Raw genomic sequence first — 17,975 nt, forward strand, 5'->3', positions numbered from 1 at the left:
TTTGCACAGTTTGCTAAATGTAAGGAAAAAAGGAGACCCCTGTGGGTGGCGACATTTACGTAAACAAATTTCGCTTTGTGCCTTGCTAGAAACGTATTTTCAAGTCGATGCCAACCATCCACAGGATATCCACCCATCCATTTCCTACGACAGGCTGCTAATCTTTAGGCCTGGTATGCAAGAAGTCGTGGGTTCGATCCCGACCCTGATAATGCCTGATGTATATTTGGAGTTTGCGTGTCTCCCTCCCCGTGGTCGCGTGTTTTTTTCTCCAGGTCCTCCGGTTTTTCCCCTCCACAATTATAATCAACGACACGCGTTTAAAGTATTTGGTGCTGGTGTAAATTTCAACGTGATATGCCACTTCGTTGGGCCATCATTTGTGGCTAGCTCGATTCTAAAAAAAAGTTTTTTTTTTATCTCACTTGGCCTTAGCTGGTAAAATTAAAAGTTTTTACTTTTTACTTTCTTACACTTGGGAAATGTTGCTCTGTGTTGTTCTGGGTGTCGACCTTTCCCTCACCTCCCTCTCCTTAATATGTTTGCACTACGTTCTTAGAGGTATTAATCTTGAGTGAATATTTCCTCTTCCTTTAAATATTGCTCAGTTCGTAATTTCGTGAGGCCATATGCAAAATGTACGGAATAAAGAGGAATCCTGTGCATTGTGGTATTGACCCAAAACATTTTTTCACAAAGGTGCAAAACTAAATTTCTAATTTTAATATTTTTGTCCTACAATTAATTCACGTTTTACCATTATGTTTCCACATGTTCTGTAATGACATTGTCACTTTACAGTTAAAATGTATGTTTTAATTCCCAGACACAAAACGTAGCCAAGTTAAGTAAAAAAAACTAATTTAACGCAACAGGATTGTTGTAGGCATTGGTGATTGGCCTAAGAACCCAGTTAAATTGGAAGCGGCTGCCTGGATTCTAACCCAGGGTCTCAGTCGTGTTGGTTCAGCTCCTCCTCTGGCCGATGTTTCACGAGGCCACGTAGGGACACGGCTTATTTAAATGCCACAGAGTGCATGCTGGTCCTGCGCATGCAGCCCTGAAAAATAGCCCAGTCACTGGGTATGTAATTAAGTACCAGGTAAAAGAAATTATTTATGAACCCCAATTTGAAATGAAAGGGCTGGATTTTGTGAATGGAAATGCAGTGCGACTAAGTTAAGTTGCTGTCAGTAAAAACAAATCTGAGTAGTGCAACAACATGCTGCGAATCATGCTCGACAGAACCATGAGGCATAATTATTCCCAATACAAATCAAGTTGTTTTCACGTGACTCAAACAAGAAAAGTAAGAGTTTGTTTACAATTGCAAAACAATGTATTTCGTTAGAGTTAAAGATCAGCATCATTGTGCTTTAATATTAACCTGGTATAATTGGCTACAGTACCAGTTGAGTGGATTTTCAAGAAAGCCTGAATCGCACCACCTCGTGCCTTTACCAGCGGGGATTGAGACAATGGTCGGAAGGGCCACGTGGTGTAGACCCCTAGCTGACGGTGAAGCCTGGCACCGGGGTTCCCCCCCCCCATCACCTCCTTCCCTCTCCCCCCACCCGCTCCATCCCTCCGCCATCACCTCCATCCCCCCCTCTCACATCACCTCCTCCCCCTCTCACATCATCTCCCCCCATCCCCTTCATCCCCCCTCCATCACTTCCTCCCCATCACCTCCCCCCAATCCCCTCCATCCCTCCCCCATCTTCCCCCATCACCTCCCCCACTCGTCCTGCCGCCTCGTCGCTGTCTCTCACGTGCTCACTGAGGCACAAACCGCAACACGATACCGGCACCGGTGACCCTCCCGAGACGCCATGCCAGGACGCGGGCTACAGTGAGTATTGGTTTAGATTGTTGGAGAGTAAACAATATTTGAGCTTGCATCTCATATCATGCCTAAGCAACAAAAAAACCATTGCCGATTTATTTAAATATCATTCTCATCTGCATTCAGAATCGGGCATAAATATATTCGATACGTTTTGTCACAATACAATATCTTAACATATCAGTTGCATGCTTTAATGTTATTGACAGAAAACGTATACTTTGAATGTTCTCAAGGTATATGTAAATTGAGATTCAGTTGTAAGAGTTTCCATATTATTATTTTTATTACCATATTTAGTACCCGTGTGTGTATGTGTGCACGTACCTGTGTGTTGCAGCAAGCCCTCGCGGTGGCCTGAGACTTCAAGACGTTGCTTCACTGACCTCGTGTTCTCTATCGTGCTGCTATTTCAGAGCACAAGCGCGAGTTTAGAAATGACGCCGACAACCGCGATAGCCCAATCGGACGTTGCCTGTCCGGCACACTGCAGGTGCCTATTTCCTCAGAGGCACACGAGCTGCCTCGATGCCAGACTCAGTGAAGTTCCACAAAATGTGCCCTCGAACACCTCCCAATTCGACCTGCAGGGAAACCAGCTCCGCACTTTGCCAACCAACGCTTTCCGAAATTTGTCCGTGCTCAAGTCGTTGCACCTCATCGACTGCGAGTTATCGATTGTGAAACCCGGTGCCTTCAATGGCCTCTCCGAGCTGACGTATCTCTACCTGCAAAACAACAGTTTGAAGAGCCTCCAGGTAGGATTATTTGATGGACTTGTCAGCGTTACGTACCTCTACCTCGACTATAACCAACTGGATAGCATCTGTTCAGGTACTACCTCGTATTTTTCATTTATTACATCATCGTATGCCATAATCAATCCACTGCTGGATGAAGGCCTAACTCAAGCCCTCCGCTACCTCACATATTGCAATGCAACACTCCACCCAGCACCTGTAAATGAATTGATTTAATCACTCCAGGTCCTCATTGACATACTCCCGGACGCACCAGATTCCTTCACTGACACTCCATTGTTATTGGAGTGGGTGTAGCGGTGGCGAGATGTTAACTACCTCGCCTGGTATACAGGAGGCCGTAGGTTCGATCCCGACCCTGACGCCTGCTGTATATTTGGAGTTTGCATGTCTCTTTACCCGTGGTCGTGTGGATTTTTCTCCGGGTCCTCCGGTTTTTCCCTCCACATTTAGAATCAGTATGCGTTGATTTGGCTGCTATACATTTCTACACGATAAGCCACTTCGTTGAGCTATCATTTGTGGCCAGGTTGCTTTTGAAAAAGAGCTACATAGCTCAGTGGGCCTTACCTGGTAAAATAAAAATAGGTAAAATAAAAAAAATTATTATTGACCATTGTCCATTGTCCATTTTACTTTCATGCGACATGTCCTGCCCAAGCCTGATGACTTTTTATGAACAGGTTTGATAATGTTATTAACCTTCGTATCTTCTCTCATCTATGTGCTGCTCTTTTTCTCTCAAATGTCATTCTAAGAGTGCAACTCTCCATGATTCTTTGCACACTTATCAGCTTCTGTTCTATATTTTTAATGCCATAATAATGAATCATGTCACATCGCATGTATGCACCGATTAAATATGTTCTTCTTTAGGTACACTGTTATATCACTTTTAATTATCAAGTTCCACTTTGCAAAAGTTAGGGTTACATTTAATAATGATTTACTTTTGTCACAGACGTGGTTATGATAAATTGTGCTGGCCACCCACCTACTCATGTAACACAGTGCCAGCGTTAATAGGTGCTCGCTAACAGCACTTGCCCTAACAGTCTGTTCAGGCCACCTCCACCATCCCCACGGGGAACCAGGTCTTCGGGTAGGAAGCATACCAGGAAATGGCAGTGGTTAATAACCCCTCGTTGGGAGTGATCCAGCACTTCAAGGCCACCAACTCGCCACTGGTGTTGCCGATGAGAGGCGTTTTCCCATGCCTGGACCTTGTGGTATTGGATTTGCTGGTGGTGTTGCACCTTATTTCTTTCTCTAACTGGGAAAATATCATCCTTCTTGTTGTTCATGCTCTTTGTGGCTGTAATCTTTTACTAGTAAGTTTTATTTTTGTTCTTTGCATTGTCACGTTAAATTGACCCCAAGCCACGGATGAAACGGATACTGAGAGCTAGCCTGTTATTAATGTAATAAATTAACACCTTGTACTCGCAGCATTGCTCACCTGTTCTGCTATTTAAATGGCTCAGCATAATACCTAATACTGTACCAGCCAATGGAATTGAAGGGCTAATCGGTGAACAGCCACCTGATGGGCCGCGGGTGTGAATAAGAACACAACACCCACAGGGTTTTTGAAGTGTAAACAGGTCGTGGAAAAAAGCTGAGAATGGGGGCCTTGGTGGGTATAGGGGAAGAGGTGGCCATGAATCCAGGTCTTCGGTGATCTCTATATGTGTGTGGTATGTTTTGAATAAACAACTGTCGGAATACTTCACCCGTGTGTGCTTGGACCCATTCTGTTAAGTTGTCACGCAAGTAAGCTGTCTCATAGTTTCATTATGAATACAAGTCATCTGGTGTTTGCATAAAGTCGTTGCTTGTTTGAATTGTACTGTTATTTAGTTAATGAATCTACTTTTTATGACACATGCGTCACAGGTATTTTCTCCCCAATGAAGAAGTTAACTGGCCTCTACATTCGCTACAACCACCTGACTTGGCTCGCAGACCACACTTTCCAGGGTCTTACTTCTCTGCAGTGGCTCTACCTGAACGACAACTCCATCTCAAATATATCGAAATATGCCTTTCATGGCCTACAAGCTCTGCGTCGTCTCGCCCTCGATGGGAACAACCTGACGACCCCTCCGTCGGACGCGATTCGTGTTTTGGACAACCTGAACTTGCTTCGACTCAGCAGGAACCCCGTGCCATCGCTGAAAAACAACTGGCTGGCCCGCGGCATTCGCGGCCTCACCCACCTCCACCTGGACGAGATGGGCTTGACCAGCTTGGGTGTCCGAGCTTTTGCTCGCCTGCGCCGCCTGCGTGTGCTCACGTTGCGCAACAACCGACTGACCTCGCTGCGCTCGATACTGTCGCTCAAGTCGCTCGCGACCGTGGGCCTCAGTGGCAACCCGTGGCTGTGCGATTGCCGCCTCATTGAGCTGTGGACGTGGCTCGTGAGTCGGGCATACGAAACTCCTGGGGAGGTGATTTGTCGCAACCCTCCAGCACTCCAAGGGACGTATCTTGCCCTCACCAAGGTAACTTCAGCACTCTCACTACCTAACCTCCCCCGCCGCACACCAAACGCGATTTATTACGGAACTGGGGACAGCCAAAGAACTGAATGAGACTCACGAACATTACATAGCTGTCAACCCATACGGTTTACCCCTATTCTTGTACAGGGAAATTGAGTTTTAAGGTTCATACGACGTCCAGCCGTTTCAATACGGCACTTTTTTTGTCTATTTGTGTCTCTCCCTTGTCATGGGACTTTGTAGGATGAAGTTGAGATTTATAAGGGGCATGGGTGACGAATAAGGTCTGAATTTGTAATAAAGTCGGCACTGATAAGGGGTTGATCGGTATGACAATTGAATTTATTACAAGACTGGGGACAGCCAAAAAGCTAAATAAGACCTGTGAAAATTAGTTTAATTTCGTTCTGGCTGTTAGCAGTATTTAGCTCCGGGTCAGAGCATTAGAATGTGTTTTCCCTGGGTTGTGTTGGAACAGAATTCGCTAACTTTTGAGAATGTGTAATGTGTTAATATAAAGTAATTAAATATGTATCTACAAGGTAACTCTATTGAACCAGAGGCACAGTTTTACGAAATGTCTTAAGTTCAACAAGTTATCGATTTGTTGGCATTGTTGGAAGCAGAGATATTGGCACAATTTCATCAAACATTCTATAAGGAACTTTCACCAAGATATAAATTGGAGTAAAGAAACGTTTTTTAATAATATTGCACGTGACTAATATACCAAATGACTCCTTACATAAAGGATTATGGAGTATGTGAACTCTACGAGAGGGATAGCACGCATTAAACGACATTGTTATGTCGAGGTAATAATATATGTAACTAGCAGGAACCCGGGGTACTACCGAGGTACAAGGATGGCGAATATGTTTTATCATTTGGAATTTACGTTTTAGATATTTTAATATTTTAGTATCTTAATGCTTTATGACATTTTAATATAAAATGTCTGTGTTGCGTGACGTCATCACCCCCCCCCCTTCTCACCGACTCACTCCAATCGTTATCACACCTCTCCCTCCTCCTTCGTGTCGTGTGACGTCACCACCCCTCTCCTTCACCTCAGCACCCCGAGTCTCGTCACCTGCGCTGACATATACTCGCGTTGTGGTATCCTATACTTCTTCTACTCCGCTGCTACCCTATACTTATTCTTCTACTCCACTGCTACCCTGTACTTCTTCTACTCCACTGCTACTCTATACTTCTTCTCAAATCTTCTTCTGCTCCGACCGTCTCCGTCCACCTCCCAGCACAACTCCCCGGCTCACTCTGACGCTCCCGTATTTATCCCCGTCCCTATTAATTTCCAATTAATTAATTGGTGTCCCCCCAACGCCCCGCGCCCCCGGCCCCCGCCGCCACCTGTCCCCATTCCCAGACTTAAAGGCGCCACCTTGTCCCTGACAACAACAACCGGCCAATCACTGCCCTGCATCCATAATTGCCTAACGGGCCGTCTCTGTCTCACCCGTTGTCCCCCAGCAACACCAGCATGTCCCGATGCGACCCCACTGTTCCCAACCCGCACGTGTTTACAATTACCCCGCTTGGTGCGCGTTAAACCACTACACGTATGTTAAATATGTATTTCATAAGTGCTCACTAACACGCTCCAACTATGAACATAAAATCACCATTTCAGTGCCGAGCACTCAGGAGCTTGGCTAATGCATAAAAATAGCATTTAGTTTTTATATGAATGTAATTAAATGTAATTAGTACTTCTAGGTGGAGGGGGGGGTCACGAAATAGCAAACGCCAGTGAGTTACAAAAGGGTCATGAGATGAGCCCACGTTTGTTCATTTAAGAGCGTACAACAACGCAGGCAAGCACCACATAACTGCACAGCCCGTATGTACCATCGTATGCGAGCTATCTCCGACTCCTGCCTTTAGTTGGAGAAGATACAAATTTGAGGGGCAGGAAATGAAGTGTATCGGTGACCATTTATATATATTTAGAAAACAGATTTAATGTAAGTCCTAAAATCTAATCTAGATTTGAAGCTAAAATCTAGTTTATTCACAGAGTGGTCACTGACATTAGATCCCATACCAGAACCTAGTCGGAGGCGGGAAAATAACGATAACTCCAACTCAATGTAAAGCTTTCGTGACTGCAGGGATTCATCTTCTTGGTTCTTTCGGTAAAGTCACGTAGAAGGGAAGTAATAAAATAATAAAAATAAAACATAATAAAATAATTCCCACGACGTTTCGGCTACAACGCAAGCAGCCGTCTTCAGGTGAAGAATGAAACACTGCCAAGCTTGGAGACTGACGCCATCCAGACTGCCACTCTACGCCCGACCTTATGGAAGAGGTATGTAGATAACACTTTTGTCATCTGGCCACATGGCCGGCCTACTCTAGACCAATTCCTCGACCACATCAATTCCATACACCCAGCCATCAGATTCACCATGGAAGTCGAAAAAGATGGCAAGCTACCCTTTTTGGATGTCCTAATTAAAAGGAGACTTGATGGTTCAATGAGCCATTCTGTCTACAGGAAAGCCACCCATACGGATGCTTACCTAAAACCGGATTCCCACCACCATCCATCCCAGAAGAACTCCCTCATCAAGACTCTATACCATAGAGCCCAATGAATCTCCGACCAGGAACACATTGCCAGTGAACTCAAACACGTACGCCAAGCTCTTAAGGCTAATGGTTACTCCGACTACACAATCCGCAAAGCTATCACTCCAACCATCAAGAAGGATCCTGTTGAGGAGCCTTTCAAAACCATCACCTTACCCTACATTGCTGGGGTCACAAAAAAGATCTCCAAAATCCTGATTAAACACAAGATCCAGATCCGATTCAACACAGTACATAAAATCTGTGATCTGGTCCCGTCTGTAAAAGACGTGGTTCCAGACATACAGTACCCTGAAGTCTACAAACTAAGTTGCCTCTGTGGTAGCAGTTACATTGGAGAGACCAAACGACATGTCTCGGACCGCATCCGTGAACATAAAGCAGACCTGAAACACGGTAGGACAAACACCTCAGCCGTGGCAGATCACTGTTACAATTCAGTGGGCTCACATGACATTGACTTCTCGAAGACAGAGGTTCTCTGCAAGCCATCTGGCTACCATGAGAGATTTGTTCATGAGGCGATCCACATATACAAACACAGAGACAATTTCAACCGAGAAGATAGATTCTGGCTCAGCAATTTTTGGAAGGACGTAATAAACCATTTCGGATCTTAACTGATTGTTGTTCACGTTTACGGTGACTTTCAGACCGCAGTCCACTCACTGGCATTGACTGTGTATCTTGTGTTCTCCACAGGGAATGCATTATTTGCTCCACTGCAGGTCTCCTGCCACCACTCTCCCATTGACATGTTTTGTTGCTTCTACATACTATTAACATTCCCTCCCTTTGTTAATGCTACCCCCTACCCCCTCCCTTTGATGCTGCTAATCCTGCATAATGCATAATGCATGGGCATAATATGACTTTGAAACCCCCCCCCCCCCAGGCCCACCTCCTACGCATTTCCCATAAATATGCTAAATTCCTCTTGATATGCAAATTCTTTTGTCAAGGCGCTCTTCTTCCACCTCCAACCCAGCTTGTATATACGATCCAAGCTTGGCAGTGTTTCATTCTTCACCTGAAGATGGCTGCTTGCGTTGTAGCCGAAACGTCGTGAGAATTATTTTATTATGTTTTATTTTTATTATTTTATTACTTCCCTTCTACGTGACTTTACCGAAAGAACCAAGAAGAAGATCCAACTCAATGGTTATGGGCAACTATAGCTAAAAGGAAAGCTCTCCCCCAAAGCTGCCTTCATGCGATGCTAAAGTGTCCAGACAGTAGTTGCTGGTAAAAGTGTGAAGTGAACTCCACACCGCCGCCTTACATATGTAGTCTATTTCCTAATTCAGCACCTTACTAACGAGTGCACTCAGGATGGTCTTGTAACTGTTATAAAGGACTCCGTCACACGATGTTGATCTCCATTGGTCCTTTATTGATGTTCTTTTTTTCCTCACCCCGCTGGCCTCCTCCTCGGCCCAGCGTCGTCTCTCCTTGCGCCCCGCGCACTCTGCAGCTACCCTGCTGCTCCGCCCTGCAGCTACGCTGCTGCTCCGCCCTGCAGCTACGCTGCTGCTCCGCTCTGCAGCCACACTGCTGCTCTGCTCTGCAGCCACACTGCTGCTCCACTCTGCAGCCACACTGCTGCTCCGCTCTGCAGCCACACTGCTGCTCCGATCTGCAGCCACACTGCTGCTCTGCTAGCCCTGCAGCTACTCTGCTGCCTGTGCAACCTCGCACCCTTTGCTAGCCCTCCGCTAGCTCTGCAGCTACTCTGCTGCTCCGTGCAACCTCGCACGCCCTGTGCGCCCCGCGCACTCCGCTCTCTCCGCACCCCGCTGGTTGGTGCCGTCTGGCGAGCCCTATCAGCCTCGCGGCTGAGGGCACGGCGGCCACCCAACGTGGTCTCCCTCTTCACTCCCTTGACTGCTCCAGATGTCTTCCGGTCTCCTTCCTATAACCTCTCCCCCACGTAACCCTGACTCCTCCCTCTCCCACGTGACCCTGACTCCTCCCTCGCGGATCGTCACATCCGGCCTGCCCATTTACGCTCGCATTACATAACAATAAAACACTTTAATAATAGTCATGAAAAACGCGAACAGCCACAGAGCACGACCTCACTCCATGTCACACCAAAGCTCCGCTCTTATTTTCTCAAAACGGCAGGAAGAGAAGTGCCGAAACGGCTGAGGCCCTCACCTATTAGGGCTGCCGCTGATATGCCCGATTGAAAGGCCCCACCAGTTTCCCTTCCATGACCTGCAAGCCGCAATAAACTGGATCCAGGTCCCCGTCCCTATCACTGCACCGTCTGCAAAACTTCAGGATGCAAATTGTACGCTTGCCACGTACACTTACGTCCCATTTTCAAAAATAGATCCTGGACCTCTGTCCCTCCGTCAGTCAGACAACTTTGCCTTCCCAATTACCATGCCGTCTGTCACATTTCTGGCTGAACCCTGACACCAAATTCTTCTCTGGCTGAGTAGATCCGGCCTCTTTGGATTTTCTCAGGCTTTGCCCTGAAACAGTGCCAGTCGGTCTGAGAACCAGGACTTACTTGGCCAATTGCGGGTGATAAGCAACCCATGTGTCCCCCTCTCCGTCCTTCTTTTTTTTTTTAGAAACGTGATAAACCACGTCATGTTTGAACTGCTGTGATTTTCACTCACCCACCCGTGCTGTTTAAAAAGAAAAAATACGAGTTTACTCATTCAAAATTAAACTTGATTTGAAGCTTTCGTGACTGCAGGAATTGCTCTTTGGTTCTTTCGGTAAAGTCACATGACTTTGCCCCCAAACGTCCCTGCACACCACAAACCCTCCCCCCTCTCCCCCGTGAACTCCTGCCGCCACGAAAGCTCAATCAATTTTTAGAAACGTGATCAACCACGTCAAGTTTTAACTGCTGTGATTTTCACTCACCCACCTGTACTGTTTTCGTTTACTAATTCAAGTTCATTGACATGCTAATGTCTCCAGCCCCCACCCGTCCCTGCACGCCACAAACCCTACCCCCTCTCCCCGTGAACTCCTGCAGCCACGACTCTACACCCACCCTCCTTTCCGTGCCTATATAAAGCCACAACAGCAGATCATTCTTTCTCACCTGTTGACGGATGCTTGTGTTGCGACTGAAACGTCGTGTTCCTTTATAATTTTTTCTATCTATGTGACTTTGCTAAATCATTGTTTGGTAAAAAGTTTTTCCGTATTTTCTGCTCCACGTTTTTGGAATATCCTTGCCACACTCATCTACATCTTGGTTCCTTACCCCTCACTACCCGACTGTCCGAGGAGGTGAAAACACAGAGCATACTTGCACTTGTACCTAACGTTACTCTTTCGCCTCTTGGTTCCACGTGTTTGCACTGGAGTTTTTTTTTTCGATTTGAGTGCGTTCATGTCACTGTTAGACTAAAGTCTAGAGCTTACTTACACCTGTACATAAGTGTGTATGTATGTTGAGCTTCTTTCGCACCATACCTAGTCAACCATGCTAATCGGAGGTGCGATTAGCATGGTTGGCTACATTAGTACCTAACTTTTCTGGCGCCTCTTGCTGTTTTACTACATTTGCACTAGTTTTCTTTGTATTCGCATGTGTTTCATTTACAAACTTCAAATACCTAGTTAATTACATTTATAATAAATGCAAAATGTAATGCATTCGCTAAGTTCCCCGAGTGCTGGGCACTGGGTGGTGTTCTAATGTTCGAAGTCGGAGCGTGTCTGTGACCAATGTAAGTGTAATAAAAGACTCGACCACTGTGTCTGTCTTCGTTGTCTTTTATTCGGGTTCTTTATCCTTGCCCACACGGCTCTCTCTCCGAGACTCCCTCTCTCCGAGACTCCCCCGCTTGGCAGCCCGATGCTGCCGTCGCTCCCGTAGCCTCTCACTCCACTCTGATGCAGCTCCGCTGCTGATCTCCTCATGCAGGCCTCCGGCTGCCCTCACTGCAGCCTCAACCGGCTCGACGTTCCTCCGTGCTCGGTCACCGCTGGCCTACGGTGCCGAGACTTATCCTGGGTATGTGGCGATCTCGCCACCCTCCAACCTCCGCCCTGCGTGGCCTCACTTTATATTTCTCTCCAACTCTCTCCCCGCTCTTCCGGTTTCTCCCCCTTAAGACTTGATCCCTCTTTCCCACGTGACCTAACTCCTCCCCCCGTGACGTCACATCTGCGAGGCCGTTTACGCCCGCATTACACCATCCTCCCCCGTAGAGAAAAATCCAGCCGACCTCGGCTGAACAATAACGACAACAAGAAATGCGAGCGAACACGGCCGAGACACATTGAAGGACAACGAAGCATACAATAACCATAACAGTAAGAACAAGAACACAACAATAAAAATCAACAAAATGTAAGGGATTTCGAGTGTGTGCGGGTCGCCGGCCCGTCCCGGACGGTCGGCGGCCCTCCCGCAGACCGGGAACGTGACGGGGTTTTAGGAGCGACAGGATGAAGTCCTCCTGTCGTTATTGGAGGCCCGCCAACGTCCCGGTCCCGTATCCCCGAAGGCTCAGCGTCGGAGGTGTCCCGCACTCGTGCCCGCAGCGGGGTCGGAAGGGCCGCGGGGCTCGGAGTTCCCGCAGCCGTGGCAGGCACCCCCCGAGCAGAGCCCCTCGTCCCCTGCGGTGTCACGGCCGGCTTGTCTGTAACAGGCACGACAGGCGCTCTTGCAAGATCAACAGGCACAGGCAAGGGTGAGTCGGCAGCAACAGACCCCGGCAAGGCAACCTCAGGAGATGACGCATCAGGTAGAGGGGCCACATATGGCTTCAAGCGCGACGTGTGAACGAACCAACGCCGAGATCCAACCCGAACACGCGCCGACTGTGGGTTGGGAACCTCGATGAGGCGAACCGGCCCTTGCCATGGTTTGTGTAATTTAGGAGAGGTACCTGGCCGCACCTGTGGGCAATGGAGCCAGGCCAGGTCCCCAACCTTCCAGGGGCACTCTCCTTTCGAGCATCGAGCACACCGCTCGTTCCGGGCCTGGGCTTTGGCCGTAGCCATGCGGGCCCCCTCCCGCGCCTCAGTAACACGGCGAACGGTGTCCTGAATGTAATCAGGAAGAGGCGTAGCAGGTCTCCTCACTCCAGTTCCCAACTGCACATCCATCGGCGGCACGTTTTCACGACCGTACATAAGGAAAAACAGCGAATATCCTGTAGCCGCATGCGGCGTCATCCGGTACGCCGAAAGTACCCCAGGGATATGCAAATCCCAATCAGATTGAAGTTCACTCACCGTGTGGCACAACATGGCGGACAAAGTCCGATTAAGCCGTTCGACCATACCATCCGTTTGCGGGTGGTAGGAAGATGTCCATATTTTCTTAGTCCCAAGAGCCGCACACACTTCCCCCAACAATTTAGAATAAAAATTTCGGCCTTGGTCTGTGAGGAGCCTCTCCGGCGCACCCTTGTCCATAACGTACCCAAATAGAAAGGCGTCTGTAATAGACGCCGCCGACTGGTCGGGCAACGGCCAGGCCATCGGCCAGCGGGAGAGATACTCCACCCCAACCAGCAAGTATTTATTACCCTTCGCGGATGGCGGGAAGGGTCCCAAAATGTCTAGCGCCACCAATTCATTAACTCGAGACACCTGAATAGACTGTATCGGCGGCACATATGGATGTTTAGGTGGTTTTCGCCGGGCACAATCGGGACACACGCGAACGTGCCCGACGACATCTGTCGCCAAGCCGTGCCAAAAGTAATTTCGCTGCAACGTCAGTAGGGTTTTCTGCACCCCCAGATGTAAGAGTGTGTCGGAATGCAGAGTCCTAATCAACTCGTACCGCAAGGACGCCGGTACAACCAGACGCCAGCGTTCCTGTAACCCTTCCCTCCACATCAGCAGACCATCGCGGAGAGCGGTTTCCGGCCCACCGCCCGTACCCGGACCCCCACCCTCCTTCGCAGGCCGCTTCCGTAAGGACACCAATGAGTCGTCCAACATTTGTTCCCGAATCCACACAGCCCTTGGAAGATTCAAAACCCCATCAGCCGGTCCCGGCTCCATTGGAGCATCAGGCACCTCGACGGCCAACGCAACCGGCTGAGGGGGAGGCTGAATCGGCACACACCTATGCATCCCAGACGCACACGCGCAAGGGGATCGCTGCGGCAACCTAGAAAGCGCATCCGCATTCGCGTGACGCACCCCCTTCCGATGGTGAATTTGGAAGGAAAATTCTTGCAGCGTGTCCAACCAACGCGCCAACTGGCCGGATGGTTGGTCCATCTTAAGAGCATACTGCAAGGCCGCATGATCAGTGCGCACAATAAACGAACGGCCGTAGAGATACGGTCGAAATTGGCGGAGAAAAAAAACAACAGCCAAAAGTTCCCTGCGAGTGACGCAGTAGCGGGTTTCTGCAGGAGACAAAACCCGGCTACCGTACGCCACCACGCGCTCCACACCCCCTTTGGACTGAGACAACACTGCCCCAATGCCCGTGTCACTCGCGTCCGTATCCAGAATGAAGGGATGGTCAAAATCCGGATAGTCCAACGTCGGCGCCGTAGCCAATAGATCGCGCAGGCCCTGAAAAGCCGCCTTAGGAAGGTCGTCGTCGTCGGATGATGTAGCAGATGATGGCGCAGGAATATTCTTTTTTCTCAGTTGTTTTGACATGCCGTTTCACTTCTGACACCAGTGTAATAAAAGACTCGGCCACTGTGTCTGTCTTCGTTGTCCTTTATTCGGGTTTTTTATCCTTGCCCACACGGCTCTCTCTCCGAGACTCCCTCTCTCCGAGACTCCCCCGCTTGGCAGCCCGATGCTGCCGTCGCTCCCGTAGCCTCTCACTCCACTCTGATGCAGCTCCGCTGCTGATCTCCTCATGCAGGCCTCCGGCTGCCCTCACTGCAGCCTCAACCGGCTCCCCGTTCCTCCGTGCTCGGTCACCGCTGACCGACGGTGCCGAGACTTATCCTGGGTGTGTGGCGATCTCGCCACCCTCCAACCTCCGCCCTGCGTGGCCTCACTCTATATTTCTCTCCAACTCTCTCCCCGCTCTTCCGGTTTCTCCCCCTTAAGACTTGATCCCTCTCTCCCACGTGACCTAACTCCTCCCCCCGTGACATCACATCCGCGAGGCCGTTTACGCCCGCATTACATAAGAATAAATGCACCCCTCATTGTCAGCTCACTGTTCATTGAGCGCCTCCCCACACGAAGTGGGTTATGGGAGTTATTTGACCATGCTTAACCATGCTGGTCAGTGACACCAAGTGCCAGTGATATGAGCCGTTTTTCCTCGTCTAAGTGTGTCAAGTGCAAGTATCACTGCTCCGCAATACTTTATCTATGGAGAATTAAAGTAAGACACTAAATAACGAATTTGCATATCCTATTTAGTAAGCTATCAGTTGACATATTTGTTCTTGTGATATTTGCAGCTGCAGATTCTCACCTGCCCTGCATTTGAGAACGAAACTGCAGCTACAGAAATATCCCATTTCAATGAAGCCTCAACACTCTACCAAACTACAGGAGGCCCACGCGCTACAGAGACATCACGGACTCAAGGCTGGAAATCGATCAACCACACCACCTCCCAGAGACTTCGGAGACCTACCCTTCCTACTCTTCCTGCCCATCCGACCGATGTGCACGCTTCCACGGTGTATGCGATTTCTCTCCATTCATCATCACAAAACAAATGATTGCGGTTTGTATCGTTAAACGGCTGAAAGAGTTGTTGTTGGAAGCACTCTTGCGTTATTTTAAAATTGCACGCTGCATGCATTGTACACCTTTTACTCTGTTGTCGTGGTGAATTGTGCAGTATAAAATCAACAGGCAAGAAGAGTGTTTATCCACGTGAAAATACCATTTTGACCCATAAGCCCCTTGGCCTGCACCATTGCATTGTTTTTATGTTAGTGCATTTTTGGTCGACCTGGGTAATTCTTGAAGATGAGGCTCAAACCTGATTTCGTGAGTTCTCACCCCTTTATATACAAACTTTAAACAAAAAAATCTTCAATGAAGAAACAACCCCCGATATGTTTATACGTGTATTTTACACACTCAAAGATGTAATCACACAAAGTAATACACGACATAGAATAATATTTATTTATGGTGAGAAATCCGATGAGCTATAAAACTCTTTTTCACAGATGTTTAGTAGTTTCACAGATTTCCAGTAGATATCTGAACACACACCGATGAACATTTACAAGAGGCACAGGTTTGTGGCCAACAACTCTCAAAAACGGGTTACATTTACCAGCTGCTCAAACTGTTAAAAACCGCGAGTAGACTTATTAAACTTGGTGAATGTTTTGTTGTGCTACAGAGAACACCTAAAATGAGTTAAAAATATGCCATGGTGGTAATTGTGTTATATACAGTTTAATCTCACCACATGTATAGTATATCATATTCTATCGCAAAAAACGCTAATCTCAGCACCTGTGCACCTGCTCGTCTGAAATGCCCAGAATGTTCTTGTGTCTGCGGGTCCAAAATCTGACTACACGGTCTCATGAGAATTCGCAATAGAACCAAAAACAAACCCCAAATAACGACATATTGACTTCTACACCCCTGAGTGTGAGAGAGCGCATGAAGGGATGGTCATTGTCGACTGTGACGATTAACCACCCACATTCTATATCACGAGCATCCTTTATATCCATTATTAGGGAAACATCTGGTGATTGTCTATTTTTGTATCACGACAAAATTAATGAGACATTGGAAACTGATAACTCGCAAGCTTGAATTATCGCGTGATTTATATATATATATTTGCATTATTCAGGACAGAAGCTGTGGAGACTCTGGAGCCGTGCAGATCCTCTGAGATCCAGCACGTTAGGGTGGAGGTGTATCCAAGATCGGTGAAACTGGAGTGGGAGTCACTGTCACCAGACCCTTGGGCAGAATTCCAGGCATGGACAGTGGACGATTTTTTGTTCAACCTTGCGTTGAAATCTTGTGTGCCATTACACATTTGTGTCTTGTTGTTATATATTGATGACAGAAATGTGGTGCAGCTGCTGCTGCGTGTTGTACCGGTACAAACGTTGCTGTGCATGCCCGCTGCTGCTGTTGCATGTGTGCTTCTGCTGCGTCTAATCTCAAGCACTTTGTATTATACAGCTGAGTCACAATATTTTCACTATTACATTTCTACTCACTGGAAACATTATTCTCGATATTTCAATAGTGTCTGTATCTCCCAAACGGTACGTCAGAGGAAAAAAATGAATCGTAACAAAAATATTTATCTTACTGAGGACATAACCAGACAATTATTGGTTTCGTAATTTCAAACATTTTTGACATCTGCACTTTCCAAAAAGTGCAAGTCTGCTACTATCACGTGATGACGTCATTGGAATGTGCCTTGCACATACATTCTCAAACCAGATGCAATGCTTAAAAAAAATGATGCTTGCAAGTATGATGGCGAGTATCATTAGGAAACGTGCAGCATCTTTTCTTACAGATTTCGGCATTTTGTTAGATTTCATATTGACGTGCAATGCATTTGGTTGCAGTAACGGAGAATGTGCCAAAAGTATGCATTTTTTTCATACTATTTCCCCATTCGGATCCTGCCACAAACATCATTTGCTGCCTACATATATAGGTCCATTTTAACAGAAGTTTGCGGAGTTCAATCATAACCACATCTCTTCCTCATTCTCAGTATCATCAAATTTACAATGCTTTCTCATCCAGAATGTTAGTTTTAATGTTGCCTGAAATGCATTACAAGTGAGAGGGTGACACCAATTAAGTTATATCCAATGCAAATGCGTGGGGAGTGCTGGTCTTGATTTATTCCAACTCCTCATTGGCTGTTTACCTTTTCTGGTCTACGGAGTCGGGATAGAAGGATGGTGGCTTTGAGCAACAATTGGTAATGAAGTCAGACGTAGCCAAACCTGACAAAGTAAAACTTTTAATTGTATATGTCGATATTTCTGTATGGACTTTTCAATGTTTTGAGTTTGCTTCATTTATATTCCTCTCTTCTTGGTTCTGTCGGTAAAGTCACGTAGAAGGGAAGTAATAAAATAATAAAAATAAAACATAATAAAATAAAATAATTCTCACGACGTTTCGGCTACAACGCAAGCAGCCGTATTCAGGTGAAGAATGAGACACTGCCAAGCTAGGAGCTTATATATAAGCTGGGTTGGAGGTGGAAGAAGAGCGCCTTAACAAAAAGAATGTGCATATCAAGAGGAATTTAGCATATTCATGGGAAATGCGTAGGAGGTGGGCGGGGGTGTTTCAAAG

The 17,975-nt window shown here is 47.3% G+C and overlaps 1 protein-coding gene across 1 annotated transcript; it reads left to right on the forward strand.

The window, feature by feature from the left end:
* Positions 1 to 1,756: 1,756 nt before the first annotated feature.
* LOC133353435 (chondroadherin-like) lies at positions 1,757 to 16,830 on the forward strand. Its single transcript, XM_061569698.1, has 6 exons — positions 1,757 to 1,852; positions 2,187 to 2,680; positions 4,504 to 5,111; positions 15,113 to 15,339; positions 16,486 to 16,650; positions 16,827 to 16,830. The coding sequence occupies exons 1-6, from the start codon at positions 1,833 to 1,835 to the stop codon at positions 16,828 to 16,830; spliced, it is 1,518 nt and encodes a 505-aa protein (XP_061425682.1). The 5' UTR covers positions 1,757 to 1,832.
* The last annotated feature ends 1,145 nt before the right edge of the window (positions 16,831 to 17,975 follow it).

Source organism: Lethenteron reissneri, chromosome 44 (assembly GCF_015708825.2).
Source record: "Lethenteron reissneri isolate LAM-NWPU_2019-01 chromosome 44, ASM1570882v1, whole genome shotgun sequence".
NCBI classification, from domain to species: domain Eukaryota; kingdom Metazoa; phylum Chordata; class Hyperoartia; order Petromyzontiformes; family Petromyzontidae; genus Lethenteron; species Lethenteron reissneri.

What these genes read in the sequence shown, in the direction of transcription:
- LOC133353435 (XM_061569698.1), top strand. Translation starts at nt 1,833, where the DNA reads ATGCCAGGACGCGGGCTACA. An exon ending in ATGCCAGGACGCGGGCTACA is followed by an intron (nt 1,853 to 2,186) that starts GTGAGTATTGGT and finishes TGTGTGTTGCAG; the next exon opens with CAAGCCCTCGCGGTGGCCTG. An exon ending in ACTGGATAGCATCTGTTCAG is followed by an intron (nt 2,681 to 4,503) that starts GTACTACCTCGT and finishes CATGCGTCACAG; the next exon opens with GTATTTTCTCCCCAATGAAG.